Source organism: Excalfactoria chinensis, chromosome 2 (assembly GCF_039878825.1).
Source record: "Excalfactoria chinensis isolate bCotChi1 chromosome 2, bCotChi1.hap2, whole genome shotgun sequence".
Lineage (NCBI taxonomy): Eukaryota > Metazoa > Chordata > Aves > Galliformes > Phasianidae > Excalfactoria > Excalfactoria chinensis.
This window is the reverse complement of record NC_092826.1, coordinates 57533822-57549628: the sequence shown is the minus strand read 5'-3', so window position 1 is coordinate 57549628 and position 15807 is coordinate 57533822. Positions and strand designations below refer to the sequence as shown.

General features: G+C 40.8%; 1 protein-coding gene across 1 annotated transcript in view; it reads right to left on the bottom strand.

Annotated features, from left to right (window-relative positions):
• The window catches only part of AHRR (aryl hydrocarbon receptor repressor), a 79520-nt gene that overhangs the window by 19840 nt on the left and 43873 nt on the right, over positions 1 to 15807 (bottom strand). Inside the window, exon 4 of the mRNA XM_072329751.1 lies at positions 5857 to 5957. Within this exon, the coding sequence (XP_072185852.1) occupies positions 5857 to 5957 (101 nt within the window). The remainder of the gene's footprint in view (positions 1 to 5856; positions 5958 to 15807) is intronic.

The window sequence follows — 15807 nt, the reverse complement described above, 5'->3', positions numbered from 1 at the left end:
CGCAATAATGCCTGGCTTTTATGGTTACAGTTTTGCTGCATTCTTGTCTTGTTGTCCGTTGGGAAGCACCTGTCATCTCTTCTCTCACATTTAGATCGTAAATCTGAAGGGAAGGGTTCACATCTTTTTCTTCAGTTCCAGCAGCCTGTCAAGTTGAACGATGCTGCAGCCTATATTTCAGCACCTGAAACACTATGGTAGTATAGCAACTGCTACAATAGTAACAGTAACACTAAGAACTGGAGTAGAGATCTAAGGGTATTCAGAAGTCACAGGCTTTTCAGTCCAGGCTTGCTTGGGGGGAGGGTGGGGAAAGAAAGAAAGAAGTGAGAACATTAGTTGTTTGTTTAAAGGGCAACAGAAAGGCTATTTTTTGCAGAATGTTGTTTTGGTGCCAAATTTCAAGCCTGGATTTTAGAAATATGCCTATTTGTAAAGAAAGAAAAAAAGAAAAAGAGAAAAAAAGAGGGACCAAGAACTCTGAAATGTTCCTTTGTGTTCCGCCTGTGCCTGCCAAGCAGAAAGTGAATGTACGCATGTGATAAAGATGGCAAGTTACTCCTGACCCCATTTATGGCTCTTTTTTTCACAGATATATTCTCTGCTAATCATCCCAAGAGACTAATGTCAGCTTAAATCATGTCATCTGAATTTCTGGGAGAAGGTTCATGTTTGAAAACAAAGAAAAGCAAAAGGGTTATTTGGGTAACTTGTAAAACTTATTAACAGAGAAGGAAAATGCACCAAGACCAAGAGTGCTTTGTGAGAACTTCCTATTTTGGTGGCTTCATTTTAAGCCTGCAAATTAAAAGGTGAAGCTGCGTATCGTAACCTAACAGCTTTGTTTTAGAAGGACTGTGGTAAGAAAGAGAGCGCCGTCAAAAGCTGGAAAGGAATTCAAGAGCAGAATAAATCAAAAAGTTTCTCTTTACCAGCTTCCGACTTCTGAAGTCTGTACCTTGGTCACAGCCCTGTGGAAGAGCCATGCACTTTTGTCTGACTCCCAATCTTCCTTTTCAAGTTTAAAGTAAAAAATAACAGGAAGAGTAAAATCTTTTGCTCTCAGACTGAAATTCAACCCAATGTACCTTTTTTAAGAGCATAGTTTTCTCAAGTGCTGATTACATAAATCAGTTTGGGAGGAGGAAGTGGAATTACACTAACAAGTTTAAAAAAAATTACAGGAAACCAAGTGGGAAAAGGTTTCCTATGTTATTTCCTCAAGCAGGGTGAAGAACAGCACCAATAGGATGTTTCCTAATGTATCATTTTCCAACTCCCTTGGAATGAAACTTGAACTCCAGTTCAAACTGTCAGTGGAGGCCACCTGGAAATACCTTTCCGTGCCAAATGTGTACATACACCTCTCTGCTGAAAGTAACTCCCAGAAATCTTACAATTTGCAGCCACTTCTGCTATAACTACAGATCATTAAATAATAGGCCTCCATTGCATAAAATCCCGAATCCTCTACTTAGATAAAATCTCCAACTGGCTTTCATAGGTTTTGGTCAAAACTGCAGCTCTACACCTGACTGTGCTTTTGGTTTTGCACCAACAGCCCATTGCAAGCACAAATGGTGCTGGTTACAAAACAAGACACTCCGTTTGCCCCACTAGCTGTGTTAACTGCAACTCAAGTCAGCAAAATTCATCTGCCAGATGCTGAAACAAAAGCATACCAACGGAACACGAAAACTCCATTTGCCATACAGTCTTTGCTATTTAATGTACAAAATGTTAACAATTTGTTTTTTCTGCCACTGGTGAAAACTGAGAGGTCTTTTTTGAGTTTGAGCAGAACAATGGAATCTCTCTTACAGGCATAATGACATCTAAGAAGTGACAGGGGTCTCCTGAGCTTACTGTCCCAACAAGCTAGAATGAATAAAGAACAAAGTTGTTACTCATCACCAGCTGCTCCAAAATGACAGAGGGGGCTGCAGGAAGGTGAAGATGGTTCAACTGAAAGAGCAGGTGATTTTTGGCATCAGTGGATGCCAGGCGGGCTTTTGTAAGGGAGCCTGTTATCACTCTGTGTAGAGAAAAATAGGCTATGGGCTCTTTCTCTTCAGCACACAGAAGAGAAAAAAAGAGTTAAAACTGCAGCCACCCTTCCAGGATGAAATTCAAATTATGACCAAAAGACCTTTGCATTTCTTGCTCCCACAGTAGGGTTTTATGGCAAAACAGCAATCACATTCACTCCTTTCTTAATCACCCTATGTCATAATTTGTTTTTAGCAGGGAAGTGGTAACTGAGGTATACATAGCTAACTATCTCTGTTCAACACGGGTAAATGTATGAAATCACTGAATAAGAAATACTGTGAGAGTATGATGACTGGCCTCTTTGGTACAGCTGTAAACCGGAACATGAGACAAAATGACTGAAAATTGATTTCTGTACTCAGAAGGCTTAAAAGTTGAGGATTCATGGTGGAAATCAAAATAGGCCTTCCCTAAAAGGGCAGAAGTTGCCGGTGAACACTGAAATGGCTAAACAGGACAGCTCTGGCCTTTATCAGTATTCATCAGTGAGATAAGGCATGACAGACCCAGGCAGTCTTATTCCATTAACATCTACTTAGGAGCTGGACAGATCATCCAGATTTCATTTTAATACTCGTGATGTTTTGGACATAAAGCACTATTTTCACACCTGTAAGGAATTATGTCCATATGTCTGGAGACAGAGACACCATAAATCCTAAGCTGCAGAAGGAAGCACCGCAAAGATTGCTCCCTCAGTAGCAAATACTTTTATAACGAGCATGAACACTGCAGAAGCAGCACTGAGGTGGTCCATAAAAGCAAAGTAACAACTTTCATTAGGGGCTGCTCAGTAGATAAGTGATGTTTAAGCAAGAAGCAGTACTGGTGGTGACGAGGGGGCCACTGCCTGACTGCATGATGGAGAAAGAAAGTCCAGAGAGGGCCATCCTCTCTACAGTGGGTGTTTAGTTCCTTAGATAGGATAGTACATAATACATGGAAATTACAGATATGCTTGGGATGAGATACTACCTACACGACAGCCTAAACTCTGAGCCTGGACTTGACAGCAGCATAGCTGGGGGGAAGAGTAGGAGGTGGCCAACAGCCACAGGCTGAGTACTGCAATCAAGGCTAGTGCCTGAATAACTACTGGTGATTCATTTTCATTTTTCCAAGCAAACATTTGACTGCGTTTCTCCACCCCATCACCGCACCCTGTAAATTCTATCCGCATTTACTGACTGGCAATACAATTTATTCTCTCACTTTTCTAGTTACAGGTTTGGCCCAGTGTTCTTTAAGCATTCAGTAATGGGCTTTGGAAATGGCATGCAGCCTTTTTCTCAAGAAGGCATGTGGAGCAAGGGCTGCAATACCACCTGTCTTGGAAAACATTACAAAAGTGCAAAATTAATAATCATTGCAGTAGTCAAAAAGATGGTGTCTAGAGTCTCCAAGAAGAGCAAAGATTGCAAGAATGGAATATACTGAGAAAGACCATTAATAAAAATGGATTTTGGTCATTACGGCTTTCTTTGTCTTCTTTCAAATGAAAACAAAAACATGGCAAAAAGGACTCTCTTACTCAGAAGAACTGAGCTTTAAACTTAAAACTCTGGAAGAAATTATTTATTTAGATACCTGCTGTGCTCCACTAAAATGTCTTTGATAAACTGGTATCATTGTTTATTCCATTATTGCTGATGAAAGCTATTTCATTTTAGCTGTAAAAGTATCTCTATAAAATCTTAAATAAAAACACATGTTGTGGCACAGGCCTTTAGAAATAAAAAGCATTTTAAACATACTTTGAAGACAGCCTAATTTCATTGTTTTCTTTTAAGCTGAAAGGGGAAGTACTGTGTTGTTCCAAGGCTGGAGAGGCACAGATAAATTATGTACCAGTAATTAGCGTTCTTGTTCTTCCATATTTCTACCTATACACAGAGCAGCGTGATCCTACACAACAGAAAAAAAGTGCAATTACTTCCATTTCTCCATTATTATTTCAGCTAGGAGCAGTATTATTCACATGTATTTTGGTGATTCGGATTATTCTGGTTTATTCAAATAAAGCATCGAGGAGAGGTTGCACAGTGTGAGGTGGTGTCATGAAAGGAAAGCGGCATTTGACAGCAGCAAAGCATCTTGTGAGAGCAAGTAAAGTGGCCAGATTCACAAGTCAGTGCATAAAACATAGCAACCACCAGCAAGGCTGTTTGCTTCTTTTCAGAAGGAATCACAAATGCAACCATTTAGTGAACAGTGTACAGACCCTAATAACTGACATAGGAAATCTGATGAAACAGCACAAACCCACTCATCGTCACATTCCATGGCATCTGACTGAGTGAAACTCAGGCCCCGGAGAACATTCTCAGCAAGTCCCAAGGAAAACTCACCCTTTTATTCTAGGTCAAACATGCCCATAAACAAAGCCTGGCAAATATATTCATATCAACATGCACTTAATCACCAAGATAGTGATCCATATTAAGTATGATCTAGGATGAAAATCTCCCATGTATTCAAATGGAGTGTGACTCATATACCCTATAGAAATCAGGCCATAAGCACAGTCAGTAATATTTGGCACTAAGTGAAATTACTGTCAGTGTTCTCTCCATGGGTTTGAAAATCCTTAATCATTATAAACTGTAGGTATGTAATATATACAAAACGAAGCGTAGTCTAAAGATAGGAGAGCATCATTAAAAATCATATACTCACCATATTTATCATTCATTGTTTGCCTTGTACTTCCTACTCTTAAAGAATGGAAATTGTTGCAAATACCTGACAGCCAAATACCTCATTTTGGCATTCACGCTAATTAATCAAATGCCTCTTTGCTACTTGCTTTGAAATGCAAAATAAATTCTTCTAAAGTATAAACAGGAAAAAAAGCAGTGTGCCAGTTTTGATTCCACAGACTTGTACAAGTTATCACGCTGGCTCCCATGCTGAAAAGGTTTTCTCTTTTTTTTCTCTAATAGTACGCAGCATCCATCTGCTGAAAGTTATTATATAATCTACATTTAAATGTATCTCAAGGCTGTCATCAAAACATGATTTTTATTCCATTAATATTATCCTATCCAATGCAACTATACATATGTAATCTTAATCAAAATGGAATTTCCAGGGACCCTAAGTGTGTAAAGGGCACAATTACATCATATGTTTAAAATGCAGAACTATCTGTGATGAACTACTGGTTCAGTAGTTCCGGGCAGTATTAATTCTTCATCCAGATTAATGGATCCAATTCTCAGTAGCAGTATGGCCCCTTCATACCACCCTGCCAATACAAAGTCATCTTAAATAAATATATACAAAAAATAACTTCTATACACACTGCTTCCTCCAGAGCACTGAGTTCTGGAATGAGAACAAATTAAAACATCCCATAATAATCATAGGTCAGATCAGAAACCTGGCAAGCTCTTGTTGGCACCCTCAAAATGTGTGTCAGCTACAATACATCTTGACTCTCACCCCAAGTGATCAACAACTGTGAACTGGCCCATAGGACTCCAGGGACAGCCCAGAAGATGGAGGGCTGCGAATGCCCAGCAGATTGAGCAAGACGACCACAAATGCCAGCATCACTCCCGCAAGAAGCTCTCACAAGTGTGATTGATTCCTCTGTGATTCACTCCAAGACAGATGTTTTGTTCACAGAATTGTAGAGATGATTTCACAGAATCACAGAATTGTAGGGGTTGGAAGGGACCTCTAGAGATCATCGAGTCCAAGCCCAACTTTTGTTCCAAAAAGCCACAAGAGATTAACTCGCAGAGTCTACAAAACAGCAAAAATTACTTAGAGTCCAAAGAGATGGCATTTGTCACTCACCTCTAGTAGAAGTCCGCCTTCTTGGACAGCAGTCTTGTTAGATACATTGTCTTCTTTTATTGACTGACCAACTTGCTTCTTAAAGTGCTTTTCTTGAATGGCTGTTGGAAAGAGTTACTATGAGTTCAGAGATCATACAGACTAGGGCCACTAGACTGAAAATCTTATTTGGGCACTTAGCAAGCATTGGACTAATTGGGAGCTACTGTCTTCATGGTCCAGATCTCAGTTACTGACAACTTGCTTTTGTTGCGAGGGAGATAGATAGATGCATACATATTCGGCAGTCCAGATGTTTTTTATATGAATGAAGTATCTATCACACTTTTTATTGAACATATTTTTTCCATTACCGTACTCCACATAAAGCAATAGCAAAAACCCACAGAAAAGAAACAAAGGATAGTTAGTAAGTTGTTTTGTTTATATGTATCATGAAAATGTAAAGAAATGCGTATGTAGCTCAGAAGACGAGGGACTGAAGTACATTTCTTGTTTTCAGTGCCGCCTTCCTTGCCACCATATTATTTTCAGTCTCACCATACCCTATGCTATTCCATGAGTCTGAGACTGGTTGCTAGATTCACGGGAATCTTCTTAAGCTATTTCGTTTCCAAAGAGAAGTTTAAAGTTTGATTTATGCAGGTCTGTTATTACATGAAATTCATGAGAGTCGCTCACCGTAGATTGCAATCACATATATTTGTCCTAATAATAATGAAAACCTTCATGGGAATCAAAACGCCTGGTGGCTGCTTTTCCTGCACGTGGGTTACCACTACTTGATCTGAAATATCTTTGAATACTCAGATTGTAGTTTTCAATTCAACTCAGAAAAATTCCGGAAATACAATCTCATTTTTGAGGATAATGAGAGCATTTCTGAGAACTCTGATATCACTTAACATATTGGGGTTTTGCATCCTCTAGGGAGTATGGTTATCATTTGTTTAGTAAAAAATAAGGAATCGACTTTGTGCTTATGGCCCCATTACAGTGACACAACTGTCCCAGGCCATAAGTACTGATTCAGTTTTAAGGTGGCTTATTTTTTTAGTTCTTACACAAAGAGTGAGAGGAGAAAACAGAGCAGTGAGATTAGCTGGAACATCCAATGCATACAGTCTATTCCTGCTAGAAGAAAGCTAGAGGTGGTTAATAATCCCAAAAATGGTCGAGGCAAACAGAAGTCATTGTTATAAAATCAGAGTAAGAAGGAAAGACAGCCAGCAAGGCTCAGGCTGTACAACAGCTATTCTGTCAGACTGCCCCTCTGCTGCCATCTTTCACAAGGCAACCAAATGTAATGGGATATTGGTGGGAAGGTTTAACCTCTACTGCCATACCACCAGCATCCACATCCGATGTCATGGACCAATATAAGAAATTAGGAGGCATCACTTTTGGAGCAGCCCTCATAACTGCCAAAGATCACTTTCTTTGTCCTGCTCAGCCAAGCCTTCTGCTACATCTACCCATAAGAACAGACCAACAGTTGCCACAGCAGAGTGTTAGGCACATGTGGCAGTCATTTTCAAAAGCACAACCCCTGTTCCAATGGTCTCTTCCAGAATTTCCTCCCTCAGAAAAGATGTTTTTGTAGCTACTTCCACAGTGGTTTTCCATCTTTGCGAAGGTTAAATGACAGTCAGGGAGGGGTGAGAGGAAACCGAGGTTTATTTTTTTGATCAGTTCTTTTGGCTTTGTGAAAGCTTTACCAGTTCTAGCTTCATCGTTAGTGGAAACTATTATTGTACCTAACTGAGCAGGCCAGAGCTCCCTGCCTGTTTGTTAGCCTTCAGGCTCACACAAACATAGCAGCAGAAGCACAAGAGATGTTTGTTCCGCTGCTTGTCCAGCTAGTATAAATTCCATCTCCAAATGGAAAGTATTTTAATGTTATTTTGCCGGCTAGAGTTACCCGTATGTTAGGCCACACACATCCGTTTCATAACATACGCTACTCACTGGCCTCCACTCCGAAGAGACCTATTGCAACATCAAAAGCATCCAAGAAGCTCCTGCTTCTTGGCCATTTGCACATCTCCCTCGTGCACCTGAGCCCTTGATCACTAGTCGTTCTCCTTCTGCCTCCCTGTACTGGAAATACACTGCTAGCCCACTCACTGCGGAAGCAGGGCTTGGCTAGTCCAGAAGCAACTGCTCAGAAGAAACTCTGGTAGAACATCACCTGGGGAGGGCAAAGAGAGAAAGGCAGAGCACCATGCAGATCTCCAGTATGAAAGAGAAGGAGGAAAGGCAAAATACGGCATGGTGAGAAAGAAAACTGCAAGACGTTATCTCACTAAGCAGAAAATCGGGGGAAAGAAAGCAGAGCAGCCTCATGATGTCCCTGTCAGCAACAAGTCTGACACTGGAGAACTGAAGGAATGTATTGGTTACGACTGGTAGTAGGTGTGACCAGGATGAAATAGGACATAAAGTTGCAGGCCCCTTGAGCAAAAATTAAGCCCACTCTGATGAAAACAAACAACAACAAAAAACCCAGAGAACGAAGAACTACTGCCTCCAGTAGGCAGGGAGGAGCAAGTTGTGGAAAATTAAAAGCAAAAACATAACCCAGAAACAGCTAATGATGACTCAGTGACCTGAGGGGAAATCTTCTGGCTTATGGAGTCCCATATATCAAGAATGGGGCAAGAAAACACTGATATTGCAGGCAGTCAGATGAACGCTGCTGGCTGTAAAAAATAATGGAAAGTTTTAGCTTAACAGAGCTTTGGCCCGTTTTCTGTGGCAGAGGTAACATTTTGGGCCGGGCTGCCAGCAGTTAACACAGAGAGCTTATCTACCAGGTTCAAAAGCAGCAAACAGAATGGGTAGGAAGCAGGAGTGCGAGAGACCTTTTTCTGAGCACAAATTATCTAGCCTGCATTTCCAGAATATAAAATAAAACAGAAGATGGAGCTGTTCTGCCAAAGAAGATGAATGAGTGTATTGATACCATAAGGGTGATAAACACAAGATGCACAAGAACTGGGGCTGTCAGTATTGCGAGGTCATGCAATTGTGAGCATGGTGCTATCGCAGGCAACATTAAAAAGCCAAAAGTTTGGAAATGCTGGGTCCTACAGAAGGATAACACTGTGGAAATGTACCAGACAGAGGAGCAGGTGGGAGGCTAGGAGGAGGAAGAGAAAGAAGGGAAATGGCCAGAGCAGTTTTTTTGAAGATCAGGTCAAAGACCTGAGGATTTTGTTCCAATTCCCGCGTGATTAAGGAGTGAAAACTGAAATGGAGTTAGAACTTATAGCTAATTAACTAGGGGGGAGGGAGGGGGAGTCACAAAATCACAGGAAGGATGATAAGTTTGAGTAAGTGGAGTACCGGACTGTCTTAGATGGTGCTGCTGAGCCATTCACAGCCACACTATCTCACTGTAAAACCTAAGTCTTTTCTGAGCACCCAGTTCTGACTATAATGCTATTTGCATTTATCAAGCAGTTGACTTCAACACTGCAATACTATAAAAAAAAAAAAAAAAAAGACAGAAAAGCTGCCTGACACTTTCAAGTGTAAGAAAGCACCATGAAACCAGCCGTCCCCTTTACCCCAGAAATAAGAGAACATATACTCGTGGAATATGCTTTCCTTAGGAGGAGGGATGGAAATTCCAGGACTCTCATAAAACCTTACTTTTTAAACCAACAGGAATACGTTCTCTGAAGTGTTTCTGCTTCCTGCACAAGCACAGCCTTCTTACTTCAAAAAAATCATCAGAGAACTACCTGCCAAGCTAAGGCTTGTAACAACATCAGGTGTGCTCAAGCTGCACCACAGCCACCCCACGGCTCCCAGTGCTGAGGCTGCCTGCATCCCACAGCTGCACAGGAAGGGCAGTGGAGGAGTGCTGTGTCTGATCTGAGCACCATGCCTGGGTTCATCTGAGGTGGGAGAAGGGGACAGTGCCTTTTAGGCTCAGAAGGGTGCAGGTGCATCAGCTTCAATTCTATCTATGAGGAGTACCTGTGAGATCACTGATGTCAGGGATACATTATTTCTTTTTAATGGGTAGCTCTAAATACTTCAAAAAGCTACTACTAAAGCCTTCAGTTTCAGCTTTACCAACTCACATCTTACTTGCACTGTTACTCGAAAGGAAGTGAAAACCGGGTCTTTCTTCCTGGATCGCAGAGATGCAGGAAGAATTAGCTATGCATGCTACCCTAAATGCTAAGAAAACAAAACAAAACACCACAACTAGGAAACACTCCGTCTGAGAAACTTTGTTAAGCAAACCTACAGACACGAACCAAAACCGTCTGTTTCCTCTTGCTGCGCTGCAGAGGAGACTGAGTGACAGTAAGGACACACTGAAATTAAATAATGCCTAATGTAGAGAAGGTTTCTGATGCATTGCTGAGACATATGAGAGGGACATTGCATTCTGCAGCACTGCAGGCTGCATACATGCATCAGGAGGGGATGTGGCAGCAAACTGCCCCTTCTGAATGCGGTGCTCAGTCCCAGTGCACCAGAGCACCAGATGCAATCGCACTACCAACAATGCAAAGTTTCTCTTCCCAACTCGGTGGTTTTCTCAGTCTGCTTCTTCTTAAGAGATGCTTTGAAATCCAACTGCCCTTTGAAGTTTCTCAAGTACAGCATGACATTTATTTAAGGTACAACCCAAACTGTTTTCTTTCCAGATCCCATCCCCTCACTCTTCTCTCGTTTTCCTGCAAGCACTGCACGACTCCCACGCTCGGGGAGCACCAAAACGGGCCCCCCCCCTCCGGGCTGCCCGGCCACAGCCTTGCGTGACGGGAGCCCGCGGCACGTGGGCGTCCGCCGGGCAGGCCGCCACGGCAGCAGGCTGACACCCCAGCCCGGCCGGAGGATCCCGTTTGAAGGGGAGGCACGAAGCTGAGGGGGGGGGGAGAGAAGGCCCTGGCGCGGAGGCCAGCTGCTGACTAACCCGGCCGCGCTCTCACGCAACCCCGCTGCCTGTCAATCTCCCCTCGCCTCTGACAGAGGCCTGGCGCCCGTTCAAACCCTTGCGTGCAAGCAGGCGGGCCGCCTTACCCTGTGAAGTATTTCATAATAACAACAGCTGTTAAATATTGATGACTCCTGGCAGGCTCTGAATGCTTTTCGTGAAGGTTAAGCCTTCGTGTAATGGAACCTAATTCCTCATTATGCACTGTATCGGATATCTGGAAGTTGACTAAAAAAAGCAAGAGGGCTTAAAGTGCAGAATCAGAACGTAACTTGCCAGCATCAGGGAGCGGGGCAAAAAACAGCCTTGTGAAAGGCGAGGAGAGAGTTTCTGTGAAGAAAGATCCTTTCACAAACAGCACAAAACGCTACAGGAGCAGCGACTGGAGCAGTGGATTTAGCTGTATTCCCCTGGGTCGTTTTGTGTGTCTATAAATAGCTGCAGATGAAATAAACTTCATAAGGCGGCAATCTGACTGTCACTGCAGTCTATATACAAAAGTATACACATGGTCATTATTTTTACATAAAATAAGAAGGAGAAAACTGGCAATCCCATAGCCTCTTCTCCAGCATCGGCCCAGAGAAGGATTTGTGGCCATCAGGCTCTGAGATGTTGCCCTGGAGATGCTCAAGGCTGGGCTGGATGGGGCCCTGGGCAGTGGGAGGTGGCAGGGGGCAGCACTGCCCATGGCAACTTCAGAAATGCTGAGAGCTGTTAGGTGGTTGTCAAGAAAAGTGTGTGCATATGGAGAGCACATAGAGTATTAGCTAGTCTTGCATAATGCAAGCAACAAACTCAAAATACCTTGTCTAGAAAGCACATCTCCTTTCTGTGGCTCACTGTTGCAACCTTCGTATGACTCAAGAGATTCTCACCAAGAGAAAACCCCACACTATGCATTGGTAAAGATGTTTTTTATATAGCTGTTTGCATCGCCCTAAGTAAATATTTGATTAATCATCTGATCTGGTAAACTATACCGGATATAAGACTGCAAAAGAGATGCACTCCTCCTAGGTTATCCCCTAGTATAAGACTTATTCCAAGCAACTTTTTCCCATTTCATCCTTGTAATTCCATTTGATCATCTACTGCTTTAAATCTGATAAACTGACGATGGGAGAAACCTGTTGATTTATAGATTCAGTCCTGGGGCCTTGAATTAATCCCTTTATTATTTCATTCTTAGCATGATTAAGCTGTAATACATTACCTTGTCCTAGTGTGTATTTGCTTGCACACCCTTTTACATACACACAAGGTAAATACAACTGGATTATTCTGTTAAATTACAAAACGGGTCACAAGCCTGAGTCTTAGGCAATCTTAGGTAAGAAATCTGCAGTCCATGTGCATAACTTTCATATTAACAGATGCAACCTTAATTTTTATAAAGATGGTTCCAACATATTATTTGTCCTTTAAGGCTCACGCTTGTCAATTACTTGTTCATTAATCTGATTCAAGTTGTGAAGTGTAAGTTTAATGTAGAAAAAAATAAACAAATTTAAGAGAATTCTGATGTACTTAGAGAAGATGCTTACTAATTAGTTCCAGTGGGAATGGCCTTAGAATGTACAAACAATGTAATCTTATATTTGTTTTTCTTTAGTCTCAATTTTCCTCCATACTGCACTATGAAACACTGCACATTAAGCCAATGTAGAGCAGTTCACAGTTTAGCAAACTCAAGTGGGCTGCAGTGCGTTCTGACCTGCCACATTGTGACGGTTTGAGAAGGATCCCAGCAAATCTTACCGATCATGACATACATGCGTACTCAGAGGTACAGTACTTCAGGACACATTTATTCTATTATCTATGGAGCAGACAGTCTACCAAAACAACTTGCAAAGTTTCCCAATTTTTCTTATTGTCTTTAATAAGAGTTTTGTTGAATAGCTGTTCATCTTTTTCTTTGTCTGCATATTAAAATAAATAAATAAATAAAAGCTTTTCTATATTCTTTGAATCGCTTTCTGTCTTTACAGTGCAATAACTCTTTTTGCATGGATCATATTATTTCATAAAATCAAGGTCATTTTTTTTTACCTGCTTGATCCTTCCAATTAAAATAATTATGTGATGGACACTGGGGTACACAGCAGAGACAGCTCCTTTTGAGGTGAGACTTAAATGCCTACAACTGCTTACTGAGCAAGACTAATTATTGCATTAAACAAACAAACAAAGAAAAAATAAGCCTTTTTTAATGGGAAATAATTTGTTGAAATAAGTTTGAGTCTGAAGTATATTTTGGAATTATGAGACCAGAATTCTTTTCTTTGTCTGTCCCCTGGAAAGGCTGCTAAAAGAAAAGTTATAGGTGGTAAGAAGTAAGCAAGTACAATCTACTGGAATCTTCTCCACTTTAAAAAATGGAGACTCTTAAGTGTTGCATCTTTTGGAAGAAATGCAATAAAGTCCTCGTAAAATATTTATCTTGAGAATATCGAAACATTTTTAGTCTTTCTCAGCTGCAGAAGATGTGCACCAGTTTACCCTCTTCAATTTAGGTCTACGGTTCAGAACATTTAGTAAATCAGTCCCTGAAGAACGAAATCAAATCAAAGGCCAAGCATGAAAATAAACGCAACTAGGAAAGTGTATGAGAAAGTCTCTCTCACCCTTCCTGATTAAATCAATCTGACAATGACTGACTTATGTGAAATTTACATTATCTTTGCTTTCCTTTTTGGATGTGATAACCTCCTTCCAGCCCTGTGTTTCAAACAGGCTATCTCCTGAGCTTTCACTCCTCAATTTGTGCTGCTTTTATAACATTCTTGTCCCTTTATAATTTCATTTGCACCACTCTGCATGGAAAGGCACAGTCTAAATTCATACCTGCTCTCTCCAAGAGGGAATTTAAGTCAGTATCTCTTAGAAGAGAGTTGAAAGAGCATATGTCAGTAGGCCAGTATATCACCCAAGAGACTGTTTAAAAATAGCCAAAGCACAAGATCTGGAGAGGATAAAGGAAACCTTTAAGATGAAATAAACATTGCATCTAAAATATTCACGCTGAGACCTTAGTGCACAGGATGTGCATATGTTACCCAGAAAACCAAATCTGGCTTCATCAGATTCAGAGCTAGAAGTATCATAAGAGCAATTCCTATCTGCTTTACACAGCAGCCATGCTGCATCCAGTATTAAAGACAAAGGCATGGGCACATTTGCTTTCCAGCAGACTTTAAATAAGCAATCACACTTGAGAATCTCCACCTTTAAATCAGATGGAGACTGCAGGACTCTGCTGCACAAACACTGATAAATACATATCACAGAATATGGCACTCCCTTTCTAAAGCAGAGCTGCTTTGCTTTGGGTTTGGTGTTTATTTTGCTGTCTTTTGAGACAGCCATGATGAGACTGATTGTAATGAAGAGCTGCTTTGAGAGGTTAAGTAGACCTAACAGGTGGAAAAAATATGGCTGAGTGGGGCTCCTCAACCTCTGGCTTTTCTCCTCAAAGATGTAATAGAAGGTGCTGAGACAAGATAAAGGCAAAAAAAATATCAGGAACAGCATCTGAAAGTTTTAGAAATTATTTGAGAATCAATTTTCAGGATAGCTTTCAAACACTGAGGAATATCCCAGGAGTTTTTAGAATCCTGAAAAAAGAAAAAGCAAAAAGCTTGTAACATGACAATCTCACCTAAAAGTTAAGAATGAAGTAGATGTCAAGAACTGAAGCCAAAAATTGAAGTGCCAGATGACTAAATTGGTAATGCTACAATCCCTGGATAAGCTTAATGTGTTTTTATACACATTAATATTTTAAGGCAGGCATTTGAAGTCTAGTCCTGTAAAGCTATCCAAACAGATGGACCTTGCTCCCAACTGGAATCACTTGCAAGTCAGAGGGACTGTAGGGAAAGCAGATTGCTTTGCAGAACAGGAACCTTCTGCAGAAGTAGAGAATACATGTGCATCATGTGTTTGATTACTACAAGAACCTTCATTTTTCACTTCCTCATCACCGTTTTTCTGTGTCTCATTTCACAGGCAGGTTTCATGCTCAGAAAGAAGATCCTGGGCAGACTCTGAAGACCTGAAGCAGGCAAGGAATGGGCTGACATGTTCTCTGTGTTAACACTAGAGAAATTAAATAAGTGAAAAGCCACAGTCCCTAAATCAATGGCCAAAATGAGATCCTTCAGCATTTCGAAAGTATAATGAAAATTAATACCTTCAAAAAAGACAGAAGGGGCAAGATTTGAGAGCTCTAGAAATGTAAAATGTAGCCCTGTTTTGATTTGCTATTTTATTTTTAAAAGCAGAATTCTCAGATATAGAGATAAAATTAAAATGCAGCCACTCAGTTCTTATCAGACCTGTCCCAGAGAAGACAAGGAACAGCCAAACAATGTTCTGTTTTTCAGAAACAAAGTTTCTAGCTAATAAAATATAACCCTTTCTCCAGTTTCAACTCTTCTGCTTGTTTGTCAATGACTTGATCAGGCAAGTCGGAGTCCCGTGAAGGTATCTGCTGCCTCAACTCACAGCAAGAAACAGAAGAAATAATAACATTTCCTTACAGGAGTAAGGAAACTTGTGCTCCTCTCATGAAATATAAGAGACTGTGACCTCAAGTTTCAAGAAAATGATATTTAAATACAACTTTCACCAAGGAATCAATGATAGATGAATAATATAAAGAGAATTATGATACATATGTTACTTCTCATCTTCCTTCTTCTTATTCTGTCAAAGTCTTCTGAACGAAATTGGTAATATCCTACATACTGACTCATCAGATCTGTTTTACACACATTATCTAACACAAAGATCTCCTCATACCAGATTTCATCAGTTACAATGTGATTTCCACAGGATGTACATGGACTCTACCAGAATCAGACCAATAACTCTGAGAAATAACTTATCAGCATTATGCTGAAGAAAATATGAAAAGGTTAAGGCAGAAAACAAATGCTGCAAATTGCAAAGAGCAAAATCAAAGATGCTTTTGCACATATTCC